Source organism: Triturus cristatus, chromosome 5_2, assembly GCF_964204655.1.
Source record: "Triturus cristatus chromosome 5_2, aTriCri1.1, whole genome shotgun sequence".
NCBI lineage: Eukaryota > Metazoa > Chordata > Amphibia > Caudata > Salamandridae > Triturus > Triturus cristatus.
In genome coordinates this window covers 775,367,732-775,389,936 of record NC_140588.1, presented here as the reverse complement: position 1 = coordinate 775,389,936, position 22,205 = coordinate 775,367,732, and the positions used below count along the sequence as shown (strand labels likewise).

At 44.0% G+C, this 22,205-nt stretch overlaps 1 protein-coding gene across 3 annotated transcripts in view; it reads right to left on the bottom strand.

The window, feature by feature from the left end:
- DOCK11 (dedicator of cytokinesis 11) overlaps positions 1-22,205 on the bottom strand; it is a 1,169,031-nt gene that overhangs the window by 665,054 nt on the left and 481,772 nt on the right. For all 3 annotated transcript variants that reach the window (XM_085607886.1, XM_085607887.1, XM_085607888.1), the window contains one exon: positions 19,336-19,425. In XM_085607886.1, the coding sequence (XP_085464012.1) occupies positions 19,336-19,425 (90 nt within the window). The remainder of the gene's footprint in view (positions 1-19,335; positions 19,426-22,205) is intronic.

Genomic DNA, 22,205 nt, shown 5'->3' with positions numbered 1-22,205 from the left:
GACAACTGTGGAGAGTGTGTTCCTCCTTGTTTCTGTATGTAGTACATTGCGGTCATGTTGTCCGTCCGGATCAACACGACCTTGTTGCACAGATGTACTTTGAATGCTTTCATAGCTAGGAAGATTGCCATCAGTTCCAGAAGGTTGATGTGCATCTTCTTCTGTTGTGTTGTCCATAGTCCCTGCACTGTGTAGTGGAGTACATGAGCTCCCCATCCCTGGAGAGACGCGTCCGCTGTCAGTATTATCTGTGGAACAGGCTCTTGGAACGGTCGGCCCCTGCAAAGGTTTTGTGGATTCCACCAATGCAGAGAGTTGTATGCCCGACCGCTCACCAACACTAGGTCTTTCAACTGTCCGTGAGCCTGATTCCACTGACGTGCTAAGCACTCCTGAAGCGGGCGCATATGTAATCTTGCGTGTGGGACTATGAAGATGCAGGAGGCCATCATGCCTATCAACTGCATGAACACTCGCGCCTGAAGGGAGTGTTGGGGTTTGAATTTGGAAATCAGCATTTGCATGCTGTTGATCCTCACTAAATTTGGCTGAGCTGTGGCCGCCAGAGTGTCTATAGTCGCACCTAGGTACTGTTGTACGTGTGCGGGCTGGAGATGGGATTTTGGGTAATTTAGTGAGAATCCCAGACTGTGAAGGAGGTGAATGGTGCGGGACATGTGGCTGGCACATTGCTGGGCTGACTTCGCTTGCACGAGCCAGTCGTCTAGGTAGGGGTAGACGTGTATGTGCTGCCTCCGTAGATGTGCTGCCACAGTAGCTAGGCACTTTGTGAAAACCCTGGGTGCTGTTGTCACGCCGAAGGGTAGGACTTTGAATTGGTAGTGCTGCCCCTGGACAGTGAACCTGAGGTATTTTTTGTGTGAGGGGTGAATGGGTATATGGAAATACGCATCCTTGAGGTCCAGTGTGGCCAGGAAGTCTCCTTGCTTGAGAAGCGGAAGGACTTGCTGTAGAGTGAGCATGTGAAAATGCTCGGAAAGAATGTATCTGTTCAGGGGTCTCAGGTCTAATATAGGTCTAAGAGACCCGTCCTTTTTTGGTATTAAAAAGTACAGGGAGTACACCCCCGTACCGTGCTCGTGGACGGGTACAACCTCTATTGCGCCTTTTAGAAGCATACTTTGCACCTCCTGCTGCAAGAGCGTTAAGTGCTCTGAGGACATAGGACGGTTTTTTGGAGGAATTGTGGGTGGAGTGGAGGTTAGTTCTAGACAGTAACCGTATTTGACAATATCTTTGACCCACCTGTCCGTGGTGATGGAGTTCCACGTGGACAGGAACCTCTGTAGCCTTCCCCCGACAGGTGTTAGGTGGTCGGGAGGAAGGGAGAGGGCGTCACTGCTTGTTCTTGGGGGAGGACCTGGTGTTGCCGTAGCCGCGTCCTCTGCCTTTTGTACTGGAGCCACGATATCCACCCCGGGTGTTTTTATCGTAGGTGGTTTGTGTATTGCCCTTGTTGTATGTTTGCTGTGACCCCTGTCCTCTACCTGCTCCTCTATTTCCGGGGCGACGAAAGGAGCCGCTCCGAAAGGACTGAGTCTGGAGAGCCCCCATGGACTTTGCAGTGTCCGTGTCCTTTTTTATTTTCTCTAGGGTGGTGTCAACCTCCGGGCCGAATAAATAGTCGGGGTTGACAGGCTGGTTGAGTATGTTATTTTGCACCTCTGGTTTGAATCCGGAGATTCGCAACCAGGCATGTCGTCGCAGCATGACGCTAGTGTTTATGGCCCTGGCAGCTGTGTCTGCGGCGTCCAGCGCACACTTGATGGATGCATTTGTGAGGAGCTGTCCTTCCCTGATAAGGATCTCTGCACCTTCCTTGTATTGGTCAGGGAGATGTTGGAGTAGTTGCTCTAATGTAGCGAGCGAGGAGCGCTTGAGTATTGGCTATACGCCATATGTTAGCTGCTTGGGCGGCAACCCGCTTGCCAGAGGTCTCTAACACCTTGGACTCTTTGTCCGGGGGAGGAGCGTCACCTGTAGTTTGCGAGTGTGCCCTCTTGCGAGCATTCGCAACAACAATGGAGTCTAGAGGTAATTGGCCTCTGATATAAGTAGGGTCCCCAGGCGCTGATCTGTATTTTTTGTCGATCCTGGGGTTTATCACCCTTGCTCTGGTGGGTTCCTTGAAGATGTCCTTGGCTGGTTTGAGGACCCCTTTCAACATGGGCAGAGTCTTTACATGCCTTTCTGAGGATGCGAAAGTGTCCATAAGAAAGTCGTCCTCGACGGTGTCAGAGTGAAGCTGCACCCCATGATTGGCCGCAGCACGTTCAATTAGAGCGTTGAACGCTGCAGTGTCTTCTGTGGGAGATGTCTTGCTCCATAGAGTTGCGGGTCCTGTGCATCTAGAGGTGCACCTGGGTCCACAGGGTCATCCCAAGCTTGATCAGGGTCCTGCTGGTCGACAGGGTCCATGTCTCCGTGGTAGGGGACTTGTTCACCCATGTAGTCTTCCAACGCATCCGTGTCGGAGTGTGTGGGAGAGAAGGATTGTGGATCCTGGTAGGGTGAGTGGAAAGGTTCGTAAAGAATAGGTTCTGAAACCACAGGCAGCTTTCTTTTTAGTGGGATCCGGAAGGAGTCCAAAGCTGGCTCCGAAGTTATCCTCCGTTTGTGGATAATCATCCTGCCGGTGTCGGCGTCGATGAGATGTGATGGAGACGTCTCATCAGAGCGGTTTGCAGGTGTGACCGTGGTGTGGGTGACCCGTGTCCTGATTTGGAACAGTTTCGGGGCCGCGGCTGGTGGCAGGCCAAAAGTAATGTTGGCTGGCGCCGAAGAGGCTGCTGGAGCTTTTATTGGCTCGGAGCCCGACGTGTCCTGGAGGACTGTTTTGGTTTTGTTGCTCTGCGCCGCAACGGGTCGCATCTGGAGCGCCCTCGAGTCTTTAGCGCCGACCGGTTCTGTAGTGGCGGCCGTGGACTTTTTCGGCGCCGGTGGGTCATCGAGTCGAGGGGCGGGAATGGCCGTCGACGTCTTCGATGCATGAGGCTTTGGTGTTGCCGTCGAAGCGACGTGAGACGCAGCAGGCAGTTTGACCTTTGGGGTCGGAGCCGATTGCGTCGGTGCCGGGAGCCGAGCAGGTGTGGGGGCACCGAAGGCCTTTTTCCGTATGCCGACTCCGACGTCGGCCGCTTCGAGTTCGGCACCGAAGTCTCGCTTGGTGCGCTCGGTGCCGACGCGTTTCGATGGCGTCGAAGGTGTGGAAGGCCTCGATCCGACCAGCGCCACTTTCGGTTTCGGTTTCAATTGAACCTGAACAGCTTTTGGTTTCTGTTTCGAAGAGGGGAAACCAGCTGGTTTGGGCATTAATGGCTGCCGCTGAATGTCCGAGGCCGGGCCCGAGGGCGGGGCCGAAGAACTGCGGGATAGGTCTCGGGTAAGGCCCGAAGGCGATCCCTCGACCGGAGCCATAGACTGTTGCACTGGGCCCTCTTCAGTCTGAACGGGTAGGCCTTGCTCGTCACCGGAGCTACTCTCTTCGGCCCCTAAGGCCTCATTGTAGTCTCCTACCTCGGTGTCATCTTCATCTCTGTGAAAGAGTGTTTCGTCGACGTCTTCCGATCCGGAGTCATGTTCGGAAGCGGGACTGGAGGGTAGGTTCCCTAATTCTTCGACATCTTCGGTCTCGGCGTTGAAGATGTCGGCCGGGGCCGGTGCCGCGTGCTGTGCTTCGAGCCTCGCCGCTCGTCGGTTCCGTAGAGTCTTCTTGGATCGGAACCGGGCACAGGCCATGCACGTAGATTCGTCGTGATCCGGCGAAAGGCATTTGTTGCACACCGGATGGACATCGATGTGGGGATATTTCGCATTGCATACCGGACACCTCTTGAATGGTGTCCTCGATTCCATCGTCGATTTCGGGCCGATGGTCAGGTAAGATGCGAAAAGTTGGTTCTGGAAGTTAGAAAACTAACAAAGATTCTATCGATACCGATCGAGAAACAGTACCGACGCGAACTAATTTTGGCCTCGAAATTTTTTTTTTCCTAACTTGAGTCAAGATAGCACATCCGAACCCAATGGCGGAAAAAAACAATCTGAGGATGGAGAGGATGCCCATGCGCACTGTAGTCCAGGGGAGGAGTCACCTATCCCAGGATACTTCGAAGACTCTTCCAGGACAACAACGTGCAAACATCCGGACCCAACACTAGGCGGCGATCTATGCACAGATATGAATTCCGCAGCCCACATGCTTCGAACAGAAGAGAACCCCGGAACCATGCGTGGTTAATACGGAGTACATTAAGTGTGCTAGAGTAGCCATTGCTTAAATGGTGAGGTGAACGTGAGCTTTCTTGATTGATACGGAAAAGCACGTTAGGTGCGCCTTCATCGGGTTAAAAATGACTCAAGTAAAGGGAAACAGTGCCGGTTTAAACGTAAAAGAAAGTTCAGAGGTACATGCAGCAAAGTAGAATAGTGCAAACGAGAGTAAGGCAGAGAGTCCATGCAAATGGTCCATACAAGCTTACCCGAATAGTACGATGTGCTCGCATCAGGCGAAAACACGTCCGGCATAGAGGCTGGCGTGTCTTCGTCGGAACGGAAGTGGTTTAAATCAGAAAGAGAAGACAAGTTTGTTCACTCCTAATGGAGAAAGTGGAGTGTTTACTCCGTTACTTTGACGTATCACACATCAGCATGACTATATTTTTGCAGAATTTTTATTTTGCCTATGAGGACTTTTGATTGATTTGCCTTTTTTGTTACTTTTAGCCTCAAGAATTACCCCTGACGAAGGGTTCGCATTGAACCCGAAATGCATTGGGTTTACTGTTGATATATCAGTAAGGCGGATGATGTCTTATAGCGCCGCAAAGAATTCAATCAACATGAAAAAATTCTATTGAATGCAATTCACATTGAGAATAAATCAATTGTTTTGAGAACGTCATGACTACTGGTTTATATGTTTTCACTTGGATGAAAGTATCAGAGGCTTTCTATTAGCCCATAGTAACAGTGCTCGCGCCAGCAAAAGGATTTCTCTCCTGTTTGCACTATAGACTGGATGTCCCTGAGACTTCAGCAGGAGGCAAGCTCTTTTCTCACGCCCTTGGAGATCCTTCACAAGTTGAATAAACTACACACAAAGTTCCTTTCTCCTCTCTTTGGCAATCAGGCAACCACTGCAGGCCAATCCCTCAAGTTTAGGGATAGTTTCTCCTCAGTCTCTCTGGTTACTCTCCTGAGGAAAGGTTTCTTCTTGTTTCTCGAAAGTGATCTAAAGTTCTGGGGTCTGGGTCCCCCTTTTTATACACAGTTTCTCTTAGTTCTCTGAAGGCAGAGAGGCCTTTGCCTAGTCCAAATCAGTTCTGGTCAGTCCTGGAGCGCTCTGTTTACATGACTCCTTCTTTCCTTTCACACTGCAGGGCAGAGACATCAGACGCACCACAGGAGGCGGAGCCACCATTGTGGAGGGAAGGCACAGACCTATTCAGGTCCCAGGTGCAACCCCTCCCACCCATCTACATGCAGATCTCTCTATACAGCCCTGTGCTGACTCACCCTGTCTCCTGGAATCCCCCAGCCCCTACCACTCAAACTCCAGACAAGGAATACACAACCTAGCAGAGGCAGGCTTGGATGGTTAGACAAGAAAATACCTACTTTCTAAAAGTGGTATTTTCAAACACAGAATGTTAAAACCAACTTCACTAAAAGATGTATTTTATTATTCTGAGTTCAGGCATACTAAACTAGAATTTCTACCTAGTTCCCTGAGTCAGTTAGGATTATAAAATGTAATAATCAAACTGCCTATTCTGGCCTATGGGGAACAGATAGCCTTGCAATAGTGAAAAACGAAAATGGCTGTAATTCACTATTAGGACATGCCACACACGCCAGGGCATGTCCTACCTTATACTTACAATGCACCCTGCCCTTGGGCCTACCATAGGGGTGTCTGATATGAAGAAAAGGGAAGGTTTGGGGACTGGCAAGTGGGTGCACTTGCCCAGTCAGCATGGCAGTCCCAGACTGCACATAGGGTCTGCAATGGCAGACCTGAGACACACTTTTACAGGCTGCTTCTGTGGGTGGCACAACCAGTGCTGCAAGCCCACCAGCAGCATTTGATTTACAAGCCCTGGGCACATGCAGTGCACTGTACTAGGGTCTGACAAGTAAACCAAATCAGCCAATCATGGAATCACTAATCCATACATCAATTTACATTAGGGAGCACTTGCACTGTGGCACTGGATAGCAGGGGCACAGTGCCAAAAAGCATCTAACACCAGCAAAAACACATGAGGCAACAGCAAAAAATGGAAGGGAGACCCACGCCAAGGGGCCATGTCTAACATTGAGGCATACAGCTATACCACACTGAGCGTTACCGCAAGGAGGGCAATCTGGACAAGGCTTTAGGTTCCATTCGCCGCTCGTTTCCCTTCTGGCGATCACTTCCATTATCCCCGCTAGGTCGGTTCGCGATCTCCAAAATGCTTGTAATGCCCCGCTTGCTACTTCACTGCTCTACCCATCGTGCTCCCCAGGAGCTTTTTCCATGACTTACATGGGTTGTTGCTGGAACTAATTTGGAGCATGGGCCGCCGCTGGGTTGCACTGTCCGTACTGCAGCACCCACTCACTGAGGGAGGGCTAGGGGCACCCAACTTTGAGCTTTATTACACTGTGGCACAACTACAGTGGCCTATGACCTGGTTAGGTGCCCCATCACACCCAAAATCCTTGCTTGTACGTGGGGCACTGCAGGTAACAAACATTTATACCTGGTTCTCAGATCCCACCATTCATCCTGGGCTCAGATTCTGATAAATGACATAGCCCGCTCCTGCTGGCGTAGGTATTTGCATCCCAAAGGTCCAATCCTTCTGTACTCTCCCTTGATCCCCATCTGGGACTTGCCGTTACTATGGCAGACACTGTGGCGCATTTACTTGGCCCAGTGGACCAAGGTTTCAATTACACAAGCAGGTGATCTCTACAATGAGGGAACACTCATGCCATTCCCATGGATAGTTGAAAAGTATGGACTGAACGCTGGTCAATTCTTGGCATATTGCATAATACGACAGGTGGTCCACAAGACATAGGGCACTGGGGAGACCGAACCGCCAACGTCTCAGGCTCTGTCCATACCATATTGTTGACGACCGACAGGACACGTCACACTCTCACACTCTTGTATTCTGCCCTTAACATAGCTCCACCCGATCATGCCACAAGGTCACGTGCCAAATGGGATGCAGTGCTACAACAACCACTCACAGACGCAGCATAGGCTCACACCCTACAGATGACCAAGGATGTCTCCCACAACCCCATTTTTCATTCCACTCAGTTTAATTACATCCACCCCACTTATCTCTCCCCAAACCGCATTCAGCGCATGTTCCCAATGCTCTCCCCAGAATGTCTCCGTTGCAATTGCAGAACGCAGATTTCATGCACATGATATGGGCTTGCGCACCACTACCACAGGAGTGGGCAGAAGTCACTTCAATGGTTTTGGAGCTAGCTACAGACCCTCTCAACCCCACCCCCGAATCCTGCCTACTGGGATTGCGATCTCAGGTGAAGGGAAGGGAGATAAACACTTACATTGCTTCATTGACATGGCCTTTGTTCTGTTTAAACTGAACTTAGCTATGGCTTGGAAGTATCCCACTTCGTAGATTCGGGGATGGCTTTGTGTGCTGCTGACGTGGACCAGAGCCGAGGCACACACTCTCAGATTACTTAACATGGGGGGCAATTCCCGCACGGGTGTCGAAGAATGAGAGACGCTCTTGATTCCAGTTGAAGCTAAGAGTGATGAACGCCCACCTTGAACACACTGGGTACCGGACACACTCCTCCGTGATGCATTATCGAGCAACACCTTGCTGATCATGCTGTCATTTCTCATCACACACAATGCCAAGTAACTCCTGTGCCACTTCCATGAACCCCTCGCAATGGCCCTGTTTCACGCAATACCATGCAACCACACAGACCTTCTTCAGGGATCCAGTCGGCCCTCTACTCCTTTACTCATGGCACGTCTGCTGACTTACAGACACGCCCATCTGTTATCACCACATAGGGGCACACACCCACGTCAGCCTACAGCATTGCTCACCACCACATCTGAGATATGAGGGTGCAGACTCAGTACTACATATTTTAAACTTCACAAATTGTAGAGCTCTCATGTGTTGTATTGTTGTTTTCCTTACCTGCCTCCTCTCCCTCTACCCCACACCCCTCTTCCCCACCCAATTGTGTCATACATCAGTGGGCCACGCAACCAACCTGTTGATCTGTATGATTATTTGATCTTTAAATACTAAAAATGTATCTTGTTGCTTCACTACACATGCCTGTAACACGCTGAGAGCACCACTGTTAACTGATGCACATTGCAATTTGTGTTGTTAATAAAAACATATACAAAAAGAAAATCCATGTCTTCGGATAGGAGAAAACGATCTAACCATTGTTGACAAAAATTCCCCACCGAATAGACAGCAAACTCGACCTGAATGTTGTGAATGGAAATATCGGTGGTCGAGTCGTCTTGTCTTAAACCCCGGTGTGAAATTAAGAAATTGATCATGTCATCCATTTATGTCTACTGGCCACAATTACCACCCGTGAGGACCTGAAAGTGTAGAATTAAATTGACCATTCTGCACCATACTATTGAGTTGTTCTTCAGTGTAATTTGTTAAACGTTGCCAATTGTCGAAGCGAGCAATGGAAGGAATATCTGGCCTTCATTTCTTTGATTTAGACGGTGTCATTCAGGAAGATCATTTGTGTTGGGATTAAACATGTGCAAAACAAAGTTTCAGTCCCCTCAACTTGCCACGGTTTGGTTCCCTAAATCAATTTTAACACAATTGTGTCTTTCCAGTAATCATAGACTTTAATGGTTAATGGCTAATTGTGTAACAAATGAATCTATATATATTAGCTTAGTCTATGCAAGCATGTATATTTGGGCGTAGGAACTAATTTGAAATAGTCTGATGTTGGAACAGAGGTATCATATACTGAAAATAAGTAAATTCATCTATGTATGTTTTGGAACTCCCTTGTGGGGGAGTCAGACAATGTTCTGTTGAACACTGGCCCGATGTAGAAAATGATGGTCATAATGGTGATAAGAGAACATGTCACCGTAATTAGCAGAATTAATGTTCAGGTCCTCTGATTCAATAACAGTATACTATTCCAACTCTGAGAGCATGGAGTTTACAGTTTCAACTCAGAAATCATCTTAATGTAAGCATGGTACTATTACACCCCCATAGAAACTTTGAACACATATAGTATCTGCAGGATCTCCATAGGACCAAATATGTTGAAAGGACCTTTATCCCAAACAATTCGATCACTTAATGGGACGGCTGAAATGTTCACAAGGGACAAGTCTCTGTTTAGTTTATGGGAAGACAAGTGAGTGGCCAACACCCCGTTGACAGTTCGGTTCCAGAACTTTATGGAAAGTAGTGGCCATTGATGAGCATGAAAAAACTATCACAAATCCAATCCATAGAAAAAGAAAAAAACAAGGAAAGTGTTACCCAATGTAAGTATATTTCAACCATAAAAAAACATGGATTAGTGTAGGGGGGAGTGTCTAAAACAGAAGAATTGTCTGAGAAAAAATCATCCTAATCCATATAATACCCAGAAGCACTTACTTGAAAAGCAGGTCCCTAAGGTTCTGTAACCAGACTCAAAAAATCCAGAAGAGGTGTATCAACCAAAGGTGGATCTGTATAAACGATGTCAACTGCAGAAAATGCAATAGTAACAGCCATACTCAATTCAGTCATGTTGCTGGCTGCAGACACAGGAAATGATTGTAGTGTATTCTCTGCCCTCCCCCCTCCCCAGCTTTGGAGAAACAGCTTTGGTGGTGTTCACGAGCTGCAGAGGAATGTCCTGTGTGGTAACGAGAAGAGTGGAGGAACTACCAAAGACGCTTCGTGGCATACTATTTAGTATTGGCCATATGGTGTAATTTGACATGTTCAATGGAGAAAAACGATTGTCTTTAGAACCAGGATAACAGTCCTTGTGCTTTGGATGCCAAGGACAGGCATTTGTCCTTGGTATGGAGGTCCGAATTAATGTTTAATCGCCACCTTTTCTCAAACGAGATCACCAAACTTTGGAATCCAGCTGGAAGGATCTGGTTTCTCTTTGATTATTGCTGAGGGAGACGTCTTAAAATATTCATTGGATTGGGTGTCACAGAACCTTTGTGGATCCTATAAGACAGCACAATGATTATCTACATCAAAGGGCAAGGCGGTTGCCACATTGTCTTGACTGTCAAGGTCTAGAACATACATCTTGATGCCAAAAAGTACTTCATATGGGATTCACCCACCCAGAGATCTTTTATGAAGGTTATTAAGTCCCGTTTGACCGCTGAGTTGATTCAACTATGCCCAGTGTCTAATAATCTAGCTGGTAAGGACTGCTGGAAGTCATGGTTCATTCTGTTAACAAAGCAGAATTGCGCTAGGGCTGGTATGGAGAATAATAATGCACCGGTACACCCAGGTATGCCATAGTATCCCTTTACCCTTTACACACAAAGCAGGGCCCTGGTGCGAGTGGAGTCTACCACATGCATATTCCCCGATAAAGACTTGCATATCATTAATAACAGTTTGAGCGTCAGCCAAACACTGTGGCCATGCTCAGAGGAATCTGGAGCAAGAATCAACTGCAGCTAAAATTAATTTAAATGCGGTATCTGAAATCAATGGACCACAGTGGTCCAGATAAATGGAGCAGAATGGCTTGTTCGAAATCAAACGGTGCACCTGCAGTGGGCAATCCACGGTGGAGGTTTTAATTTGTTGAAAACTGTCGCACCACAGGATATATTTCTTGACCTGCTGTAGCAAGGAAGTTGCAGAAGCAACACCTTCATGTGCCGCTATCTGTGGTCTTGGTTGGGAATCAAACAATCGCCAACCCCCTGAAATAGTAACAAAAGGGATGTTCTGTTCATTTAGGTGATAAGAATATTTAAAAGGAAAACCCTTAGATAAAGGGGTGCTGTCTTTATTAGCATTGACGGCAGCCAAGATATCACTATCTATTCTTGTTTTAGAGCAAGTAATTGCAACAACAGTAGCAGTCACAACTGCCGATTTGGCTGCTTCATCAGCTAAAGAAGCTCCCACACGCTGATAACTCCATTTATGTGTATCATGAGTCTGTGGTGATCTGACTATGAGATCTGCCACTTCAACCAAAAATGTTTTATGGTTGATTATGTTGCTTTTAGAATCTGGGAATCCATTCTGCTGCCAATAATGTAAATTATCATTTAAGGACTGTACACCATAATACAAATCACACACAATAAGTGTGGGGAATTCAGGATCCATATGTTCAAGTGCAAGAAGCAAAGCCTTCAGTTTAGCTAACTGCACAGTTCAGTCACCTAAGGACTGGGTGTGAGTCTTTTGTGGTTGGAATATTCCGTCCAACAACAGTAACGCATGCCACTGAATATTGCTGTTTAGAACCATCAGTGTAAATAACATACTTATACTGGTCAAGAGGTAAGACTGAGCTCAGCATGGGATACACATGTTCATATTGTAGAAATTCTTGTGTCTGCGAAGATGAAGTCTACATCAACAACTGTTAGGTTAAGGATGTTGCTCATTAAATCCATCTAGAATGGAGGGCTTTAGCATTTAGAACACTAGCTTTTGTGGCAGCCTCTAAGGCTGGCACAGGAGTAACGACAATGATGCACTGCCCTTGAGCAAGTGGCCAATCTTTAGGGATAACCATCTTCACTTCAGTCAGTATTTTTTCAGTGGAAGCAAAATGCATTTCCGTGCTGCAATATAAATGCGATTTATATGCAATTGGCACTATTTCACCTTCATTTAAAGTGATATAGGTATATCCAGTTGCACCCAGTAAAATCTGAATGACTAGGTTTGTGGTATATACATGTGTATGTAAGTGTGGAGTAGCAAATAAGTCAGATTGCAAAGATCTCCAACATGGAATGGAAAAATCAGGGTAGATTAATACATAGAATTTGTTAATGCATTGTGCATAATCTGGTATGTATGTTCTTCCAAAACCAAGAAATCCTAGCAGGGACTGTACTTTCTTCAATGTATTTGGGGGTTGCAACTGTGTTTACTTCTCAAAAATATTTGTAAGTTCATATCCTATGAAATGAACACTTTTCGAAGTTGAACTTCTAGTCAAATTCAGCAAATCCCAATATAATGCGGTCTACTCTGGTCAAGTGTGGATTTAATTAATCATCTGTAAGGTAGATATAATTTACATAGGTCTGCGTCAATATCATGTCGAAATTACATTATGCGTGCAGCACATAGTTATGGGCTATTATTATAGCCAATGGGGAGTTTTCTATATCTCATTTGAAAGCCAAGTGCCAAGAAAGCTGTCCAGTCTCTGCTTCCAAGCACTAGATTGTGGCTGAAGAAAACATTGGCTACATCCAAAGTGGTTTTGTATTTTTTACAGACTACATTATTAATTAGTGCCATACTATGTGTGTTTTGCATTGCAAACGTGCATATATGACTGTTTAAATGTCTATAGTCTAAAACTATGCGATAAAAATGATCCATTTTCAAAATAGGAAAAAAAAGATTATTCATTTGAGAGACACAGGATTTTACCCCTGGTACTCCAATTGGGAGAGTATTTCTCTAACAGATGATTTCACATCCCATTTTAGAGAGTACCGTGGTTGCACTAGCGGGCCGGACCTTCAGGGATATGACATTATAAGGAGATGTCTTATCCCAGCTGATATGATTGCGAAGTAGTGCAGGGGCTAGTGCAAGAGCCAATTCTGCCGTATAACTTTGTTTGGCCTGTTTAGGGACAAGAGCAGAAAAGGAAGGAAGTATAAAATCCTCTACCTGGGGGGATGACTGAACAAACTGTGGGGGCCTCTGCCAGAACGATGTCGTAAGACAATGTTAAGTGTTCCCAGAATATTACTTTAGGAGTGCACTCTAAGTCACGCTCAATCTGAATGTCTAGATGATATAATCTATCAGGAGGGGCTACGTGCCTATCTGGGGTCTCAACTGTAGTAGAAGTATCAGTTGCTCTCGCTACCAGAAACTGCTGGAGACTCTGGCGCACTATGGTGACTTCTGTTGCACTGTCAAGGAGAGTCACCGCACAACTCTTGTTCAGAAAAAAAGGGTTCTCAATGTCTGTGGCATATTTACCTATTATAACCACAACTTTCTTTTTCTGAAAATATTTATATGGAGGTAACCTGTCATCCTTTATCTTCACATCAGACAAGCGTTGTGTCTCCCTTTTCGGGTTCACATACTCTTCTTGTCTGCATTCAGATCGCCTCCTCTGTCGTACTGCTGGTCAGACGATTCCTGAAAGGGATGTGGAGAATGTGTATCAGGAACCTGATACCTGTCGGGAGTCTTGATTTTAATGCCATCATGAAAATCGTACAGTCTTTCAGAGTATTCCGGGAGTGGAGAACCTCAGCGAGGTTTACCTTTCTGAGGCTGTTTAAATTTATCCTGAGGTTTTATAACAAACTCATGGGTTTGCTTGGCTTCCTTGTATGTACTGGGTTTACCAATTGTGGCTTGGTAGGTCTGGTTCCCCAATTATTGCATCCTATGGTTGTGTAAACATCAGCAATAATTATAGGCAAATCACATTCACAGTTAGCTTGCGCAACCGCTGTGAGCCGCAAGTGTATAGCCAGAGAAGCTGCTTCACCTTTAACATTAGACAGAATCGTTGCGGATACTACAGGAAAGTTTGCCATTAGTTTCTTCCCCAAATCCAGGGAAGCAGCTGCCCCGTGTTCATTCTGTATCTGTTTGAGTACGTCTGGTAAGACGGACATAGAGGGAAAGCTGTGACAGATAGTATAGACTGTGGCAAAAACTGTCCCCTAGGTGTTGCGGGAACCATCCTTTGGGTAAGCACATAGTCAAAATATTGTGCTTGTCTTGTGGTACTGTAAGGGGAAACACAGCTTCAATTTAGTCAATTTTTTGGGCCATCCAAAGCAGTATTTCCTCATGATTAGTGGGTCATTTGCCCATAACTGAACAAACCATTACAGGACTGATTGTAGGCACTGCAGGTAACTGGGTTTGCTCTTGCAGGCCAACCCTTGCTGGTTGTGCCAAAAAGGTGCTCAGAACAAACAGAGGTAAGCGTCTGTATAAAGCCACTAAAGCATGGTATAAGGTTCATATTTACACAAGATTTTGATTATCAATATCAGGTATGGTGTATATACCGCTAAAGCTGGCCAGGTTGTCCCTTCATTACTAAGGGGACCTAAATGTACAGCTGTAGGTACATGTGGAAGGGCGCCAAGGAATCAGTTATGGTGTTCCAAATAAAACATATGTATTTCCATGAGTGCATATGCTTTGTACAGATTTTGTGCAGCTGAAATGGTGTATGTATGAAAGGTGTTTGAACTTGCATCAACAGCTGGAAATTTGACCCAGGAATAAAAAACTTCAAAGCGGTAAGCTGCATCCGCTTCCACCACAAAGATAAAAGCACCACCTACATTAGGAAGCCCATGTTGAGTCACATGTGCATGGACAGCAGGTCTGCAATTCAGAGGAATAACAATAGGTTGTAGTACCGCCATAACCTAAACAGTAAGGAAAATCAAATACTACACAAAAATGGCTTTTTTCCTTTTAAATTCTCAAGCTTGCAAAAACAACAGAATTAGGTGCTTCCTCAACACTGTGGAGGATTAATCCCTAACACCACGGACGTCTCTGGTGGTAGGTTTAAGGGTATATTGGACATGCACAAGCACTACTCAGGAGACCTGTAAATAAGTACCAGACCAAGCGTTAGTCTCGCCATGCTGCAATGCAATGATATCGATTTTTTTCTAGACATCGTTCATAATCTTCAAACATGAAGCAGAAACATGCATGAGACTGTAATTTACCTCTTTAGGTATCGGACACTTACTTAGAAGGATTGTATATAGTGGTGAAGAAATTCCCTTTTGCTGAGACAAGGTAAATAGCTTCTAATACTTTCAAGAGTTGTATATAGTGGTGACGAATTTCCCTTTTGCTGAGACAGGGGAAATAGCTTCTAAAAAGTGGGGCAAGTGTTCCATACAACACAGTTCGTGAAATTAACTGGCTGAAATTAATTTGTGTGTTTTTTTTTTCATTCCTGGAGAAAAGTTTGACTAACTCATTTGCACTCCAATTCAGAAAGTCTGCTAAAATTTTTTGTGCAGTGCACCTTTATCTTTACGGAGATCAGCTGAGTGGCTTGGGGACCTATTGGGTATGATTAAGAAGGACTTTCTAGTAACTCATGTCATAAATGGGACACATTTCCAATACACCTATAAGAGTAGAATGTGGAAAATTATGTCTTGCAAATATCTTATTTAAGTAAATGACCTTTTAAGAAAAGACAGGAGAACTTTGATAAGGTCATTAATTTTGAACTGTGGAGTATTTGTTTGCCGAGCAAAAATCAAAAACTGGACGTCCCTAAACCGCAAGCACCGCTTACTAGTCTGTGCACTACCCATCCATGATCTCTACATACCTATTACTATTCCTATAAACTACCCCTCAAGGCGCTCTAAAAACCTTCCTATCCCATAACAATAGCAATCCTTGAAACCTACAAACACTTAACTACACTACCCCATTCCAGAATCCTAAAAAGCTATGAATGCTATCCTTCCCTGAGCCCTAAAAATTTCTGACTTCCCCTTAATGTTACCTTTCCTGAAACCCTAAAAACTCCTTGCTAACCCTTAATGCTACCCAGTCATGAACCCCCCCAAATAATTACTACTTCTTAGTGCTAACCAACGCTGAACCCAAAACAACACTTCCTATCCTCTATACACTTTCCAACCCTGAACCCTAAAACCTCCTTGCTACCTCTATACACTACTCATCTTTGAATTCTAAAATCTTCCTACCCCATACAATACCCATTCCTAAACTATAAAAACAGCTTACTATGCCCATACACTACCCATCCATTAAACCTGAAAAATCCTTACTACTCATTAACACTATCCATCATTGAACGCTTAAAATGTCTTACTAACCCTATACAGTACTAATCCCTGAACCATAAGAACCACTTACTACCAACCCTTAAACACCACTCCTCTCTAAACCCCAGAAATCTATATAACTCCAATACAATTTAAATGTTTTGTCATTATAATGCTTTCTAATTTCCCTTTTAGTAACATCCCTCCTTGTAGTAGTAAATGTATCGCTATAACTATTATGCATTATTGCGAATGCATTGTAATATCACCACCCCAAAGTCACTATCAAATTTAAGAAAACGTCTTTTCAATGGAACATGCAACTTATCTAGAAGTATGAAGTAGCTAAAGACAACTCTGCATTTTAATTTTCTAATAACTTTGATGGTGTTTGATGTCTCTTCTTAAAACTTGAGGGCACTAGCTCAGTTTCCTTACCTCAACATTTTCACACTGCCTAACGAGGGGGTTGAAAGAGGGAGAGGAATTTCAGTTTAAAAAAAAAATATACAGATTACCCCGTTAGTTATATTTGGTCATAGGTTGCTCGGAATGAACCCAGATCCCGGAAAATAGAAAACAAATGACACAAACAAACTACAAAATAGAAGGTAGTGTTACAAAACAAATAGTCTGCTAAAGGAAACTAAAAAAAAAAGATTATATCCCCATTAAAATGCATAGGACACACTTTGGAAATGTTGAATAAATGTATTAAAAAATGCTAAAAGTTATTAAACATATACTAAATGTCAAAAATGGTTGTAAAAATGTTAACAATTTATAAGGTATACATTAAATGATAGAATAAGTTATATAAAATTATTGAATATATACTGAAAAAGCATATGTTAAAATAATGTTGATAATATGAATACAAAATGATTTAGGAAATGTTAAATGTTAAACAATGGAAAAGTGTGAAAAATGTACAACATATAGTACTATCTAAATACCATTTACATTATTTATGTAAAAGTAAAATAATAAAAACAACATTACAAAGGTTTTATTTATTTATCTATATATAAATGTTTATTTTTAAGTTCACATATATATGTTTAAAATGCAAACAATTTACACCAAATTAACTTTGAAAACACGAATAAAATTATAAAAACCTGCTACATCCTTATTCTATAAAATATGTAATTAATACAATTAATTATTACCAACTTCCAACTATTTTCTATTACATGCCTAAACACCAACAATACTAATTAAATAACACAAACTATTTCACCTGCATACAAATACAATATAAACAAAGGATTTTACACTAAAATTATAAAACTAAATATTCACACTCCAACGTAAACTATTTTCAAGAAAGTGTTCAAGACTAAAGGTGTTACATTTACTATTCCCACTTGAATCTAAACCAATTTGGGGAAGGTGTTGGACACTAAAAGGGTGGCATTTACTATTCCCACTCCAATCTAAACCAATTTGTGGAAGTTGTTGGACAGTATAGGAGTGACATCTACTATTCCCACTCCAATCTATTTCAATTTGGAGAATATGTTGGACACTAAAGGAGTTACATTCACTATTCCCACAATTTGGGGAAGATGTTGGACACTGAAGGGAGGACATTTACTATTCCCACTCCAATCTACATCTATTTAGGAAAGGTGTTCGACACTAAAGGAGTTTCATTTACTATTCCCTCTCCAATCCAAACCTATTTAGGGAAGTTGTTGGACTCTAAAACGGTGACATTTACTATTCCTGCTCCAATATATACCAATCTACAGAAGGTGTTGGACATTAAAGGGGTGATATTTACTATTCCCACTTCAATCTATACCAATTTGATGAAGGCGCTGTACATTAAAGGGGTAGTGCTTAATTTGAGTCTGTGGTTTCCGGTGCTCGGCACGGACACTTAATTGTCAACACCGGCGCTTCTGAAAGTCTGCCACAAGGTGGCGCAGTCTGGCTAATTTGGAGGTGACCACAACAACAGTTAATTATTAATTTAATATACAAAAAAAAAAACTATTACCTGCTGCCCAAGCCATTCTTATAGGTTTGGGGCCCTAAAATAGTCTGAATTGTCACACTTGATGGTTAGTAGTTGTGTTCTTACTATCATTACTATCATTGGCAGCATGGCAGGGGCAATGTGTGATAGAAGCTGTAGTGGTCTCCTGACAAGAGCCCTGGCACTTATTTGTTTACAAATTAAGCATGTAAAGTGGCGACATTTACTATTCCAACTCCTTACATTTACATTTAAATATCCACTTTTTAAAATACTCCCTACCCTTATCCCTAAAAGCCCAATATCCTGATGTAAAAAAGAATTATAAATCCATTATTTTTGGATACATTAATACAACTAAACGACAAATTTTAACAATTTCACGCAAACAAGAAAAAATAAACATATAGAATCAAACACACTAAATTAATTACATTAAAAAACACATACAAATTATATTACATGCAATGATTTTTTCTAAATCGATATTTTTTACAATTATATCAAAAACACTACTTAAAATGATATTTTTACATACACTATTCTTGTGCCAATATGTTTTGACATCCCAATATTCTTGACAGGATATTTTTGTATCACAATATTTTTTATTCAATATTTTGTCCAAACACCCCAGATGCAAAGACCCAGTTAAGACCGGCACTGCATCCTCCAACACCATGAAGGATGGCACTAGTATTAAAAACTTTGGCCTTTAAGATCGATGTATGCTAGTGGAAGACACGGCTGTGTGAACATTTAAGATCTCTATAAATTGAGCAGTTCATCTGCTGTCTGAATATGTAAGATCTGTCTAACCTGAGTGATAGCTCTAATCTGCTGTAAAAGGACCAAGACTGTAGAATTTGAAGAGAGCACAGCTTGCTTAACAGACTGTGAACTGTTAAAATATTTCATTAGTGTACCATCTGAAATGGATGTAATACCATATTTCTTCACCAATAATCTCCTACTTTGATTTGAAATGTGTTGTACATGTTCCTTTTGCTTATTTTGTGCTATTCGGGTAGATGTTTAAGGCTCCAGGAAGTATAAGAGTAAAAGAGACACAACGTAATTTATTGTTTCTCAGTATTACAATCCAAAAATTACAGTTCCATCTTTAATTCCTCTAATGATAATGCTATCATCACAGAAATGTATATAAATAACTTAACCACTTGAAAGTGTACTTTTCATTACATGCTAGAAGCTTCAAAAGCATTGACAATCTAAATATATATATCTTTAGATATACACAACACACCTTTAGATGTTTCACGAGTTCTCCTGGAACGTGGGTATTTCCTGACTGAACGGCCTGACAGTGATGGAAGAATTTATGAAGGTGCACATCCTGAAAGAAAAAAGAAAAATACAACCCGATAAAAATAAATCCAGCAACGTTCTTTCAGAGCAGCTGTTATAGGATGAAAGCATAAATCTGAGAACTGCTAAAGTCTCTACAGTGAAGGCAATTTAAGGAATGTGGCAGCAATACTAATGACACAAATGACTTTGAACTTTACAAGGTACTAAATTTGAGAATCTAAACCATTTACCGGTCCCATTGTACACCAAGGTAACACTACTCGTGCACCAACAGCATCATCAACAGGGAGTCACTATATGCCAACGACAAAAAGTATTTCGTGAACTACAAGCATTCTGACTCCGGCACAACAGGGGTTTCAGTGGCCTATAAAAGACTCATCATTTAAACCTCATTTATTCCCTGCTAAGTCTTCATCTGGTGGCAACGGGGTGCAGTGTATACTGTTTGGGTGACAGTTTGATCCTCTTTCCCCGGTGAAATTGCCATAAGCTTCCATTGGCAATGAAACGTGTTTGCTATCAGTTACTTTCAGTTAGTTGCATCAAGGGCACATTTGATTAAATTTGGTTTTGGATGCTACGGACACATTTAACATTTTTCTTTGAGGTCATTCTTGAGTGTGAATATTAAATTTTCAGACTTTTATGAGGACCTTTTTTCTTTGATGCAAGGAGCAATTTCATTAAAAAAAAATTATGAAAACACAGTTGTGTTGGTCACTGTCCATAGTAGCTTTTGAGTTAAGGCCTATGCCGTGCATCTTTAGGAAAATGTCAATGATGAGGTGATATTCAGGCTCTGACTTAGGATGTAAAAGAGGTGCTTATTATACTATTGGGGGGTCCTTGTTCCAGCCTGCTGCCACTCGCCACGCTGCCTATCTGCTCCCTGTGGGGTCGCCCACACCTGCACACTGCAGCGTCTCCCTGCCGCCGCAGTAGCTTTCACCAACACGGCCGCTGTGTGCAGGGAGACTACCGCTCCCAGCAACCTTTGCGGGTGGAACCCGCCCACGGAAACTGAGCGCGCTGAAGGCGCATAAAGCCGGTGAGAGCCCCGGCAGAGCGGGGGTCCTTGTTCCAGCCTGCTGCCACTCGCCACGCTGCCTACCTGCTCCCTGTGGGGTCGCCCACACCTGCACACTGCAGCGTCTCCCTGCCGCCGCCGTAGCTTTCACCAACACGGCCGCTGTGTGCAGGGAGACTACCGCTCCCAGCAACCTTTGCGGGTGGAACCCGCCCACGGAAACTGAGCGCGCTGAAGGCGCATAAAGCCGGTGAGAGCCCCGGCAGAGCAGGGGTCCTTGTTCCAGCCTGCTGCCACTCGCCACGCTGCCTACCTGCTCCCTGTGGGGTCGCCCACACCTGCACACTGCAGCGTCTCCCTGCCGCCGCCGTAGCTTTCACCAACACGGCCGCTGTGTGCAGGGAGACTACCGCTCCCAGCAACCTTTGCGGGTGGAACCCGCCCACGGAAACTGAGCGCGCTGAAGGCGCATAAAGCCGGTGAGAGCCCCCGCGACGCGGGATCGCGCGCGGGTCGGCGCCGGGCTAAGCCCGGGCAAAGGGCGGGCCGTTGTGAGGCCGTTAGGAGGTCGTAGGTGGTCGGGTTGGGCCACCCCCCTTGAACGTGTAGTGGACACGCTCCTGCAAGTATTCTCCTTGAACTGATTCAGTCATACTTGAGCTTTTCCTGTTTGTGCTAGAGTCGTATGTTTTTAGGTTATACAGTTAGGCATATTACTATTGGTTATTGCTCTGCCTCCAAACAATTCCTAACTGTTGGTTTAATTTAATGTTATAGAGTGCTAGTATTATCCCGTATCTAGGGATTATTTGGGATATCAACTACACTGTAATTGTTTATGACCTAACCAGCGCCTAAGATGGCAAAGGCTAAAGTAACGATGGACAATTACTTGGTCAAAAGGGTCAGTATGATAAACAGTGAAAGACGGAAGTCCCTTGGGAAGGTGACCCTGGAAGATAATCCAGAGCTATGTATAAATGACGATGCCCACGGTTCACTTATAGGGAACTCTTTAATCGAAGCAACCTTAGTGGGGAACGTATCAGATTGCATTGTGGACAATGAGGTTAATATTGTAAGCCAAGATATATCGGAGCCCCAGAGCGAGCCTGAAGTCCCTCCTTCTCCTCCGAAAAGAGCAGTTAGAAAATGCAGAAAGTCTCAATTTAAGAAGGGTAGTGCACATCATAAATCAGTGCCAGACCAACCTCGGAGGCCCGTTGTGGCTCATGTTAAAACACAGACCCGTAATGAAGTAGATAATTGTACTCTTGCTGAGACTATAGCTAAAATTTTGGAGGATAAATTGGTGCTTTTGATTAAACCCTTTGTAGACAAAATTGAAACCCTGTCATTAGAGGTATCAAGGCTGGGTGGCCTTGTTGAGGGTTTGAAACACCATACTACACCGCCTATTATACTGTCTAAGGTACCATTGAAACCTGTTCATGCTGCCCTAGATCCTCCGCTAGAGGTGGGAAATTTCACTCCAACTGGCTGCACGACAACATTACAACCAGCTGATGGCGGTATTCGAACTAACACAGATCCATTCAGTAACCAGGGTCCTATAGCCATAGCACAAAAGCCTATATGTGCCAATCTCCCACCAGCTTGCGAACCATATGTGGTTATTTTATCTAATGTTCCCCCACTTGTTCCAGGCCCCCTTAAAGCCTCGGTTGAATCTCATGATTCACTCAAGAGGAAATCAGTTGCTTGGTTAAACAAAAACTGTGGGTTCCCCACGGACCTCTCAAACCAAATATTGT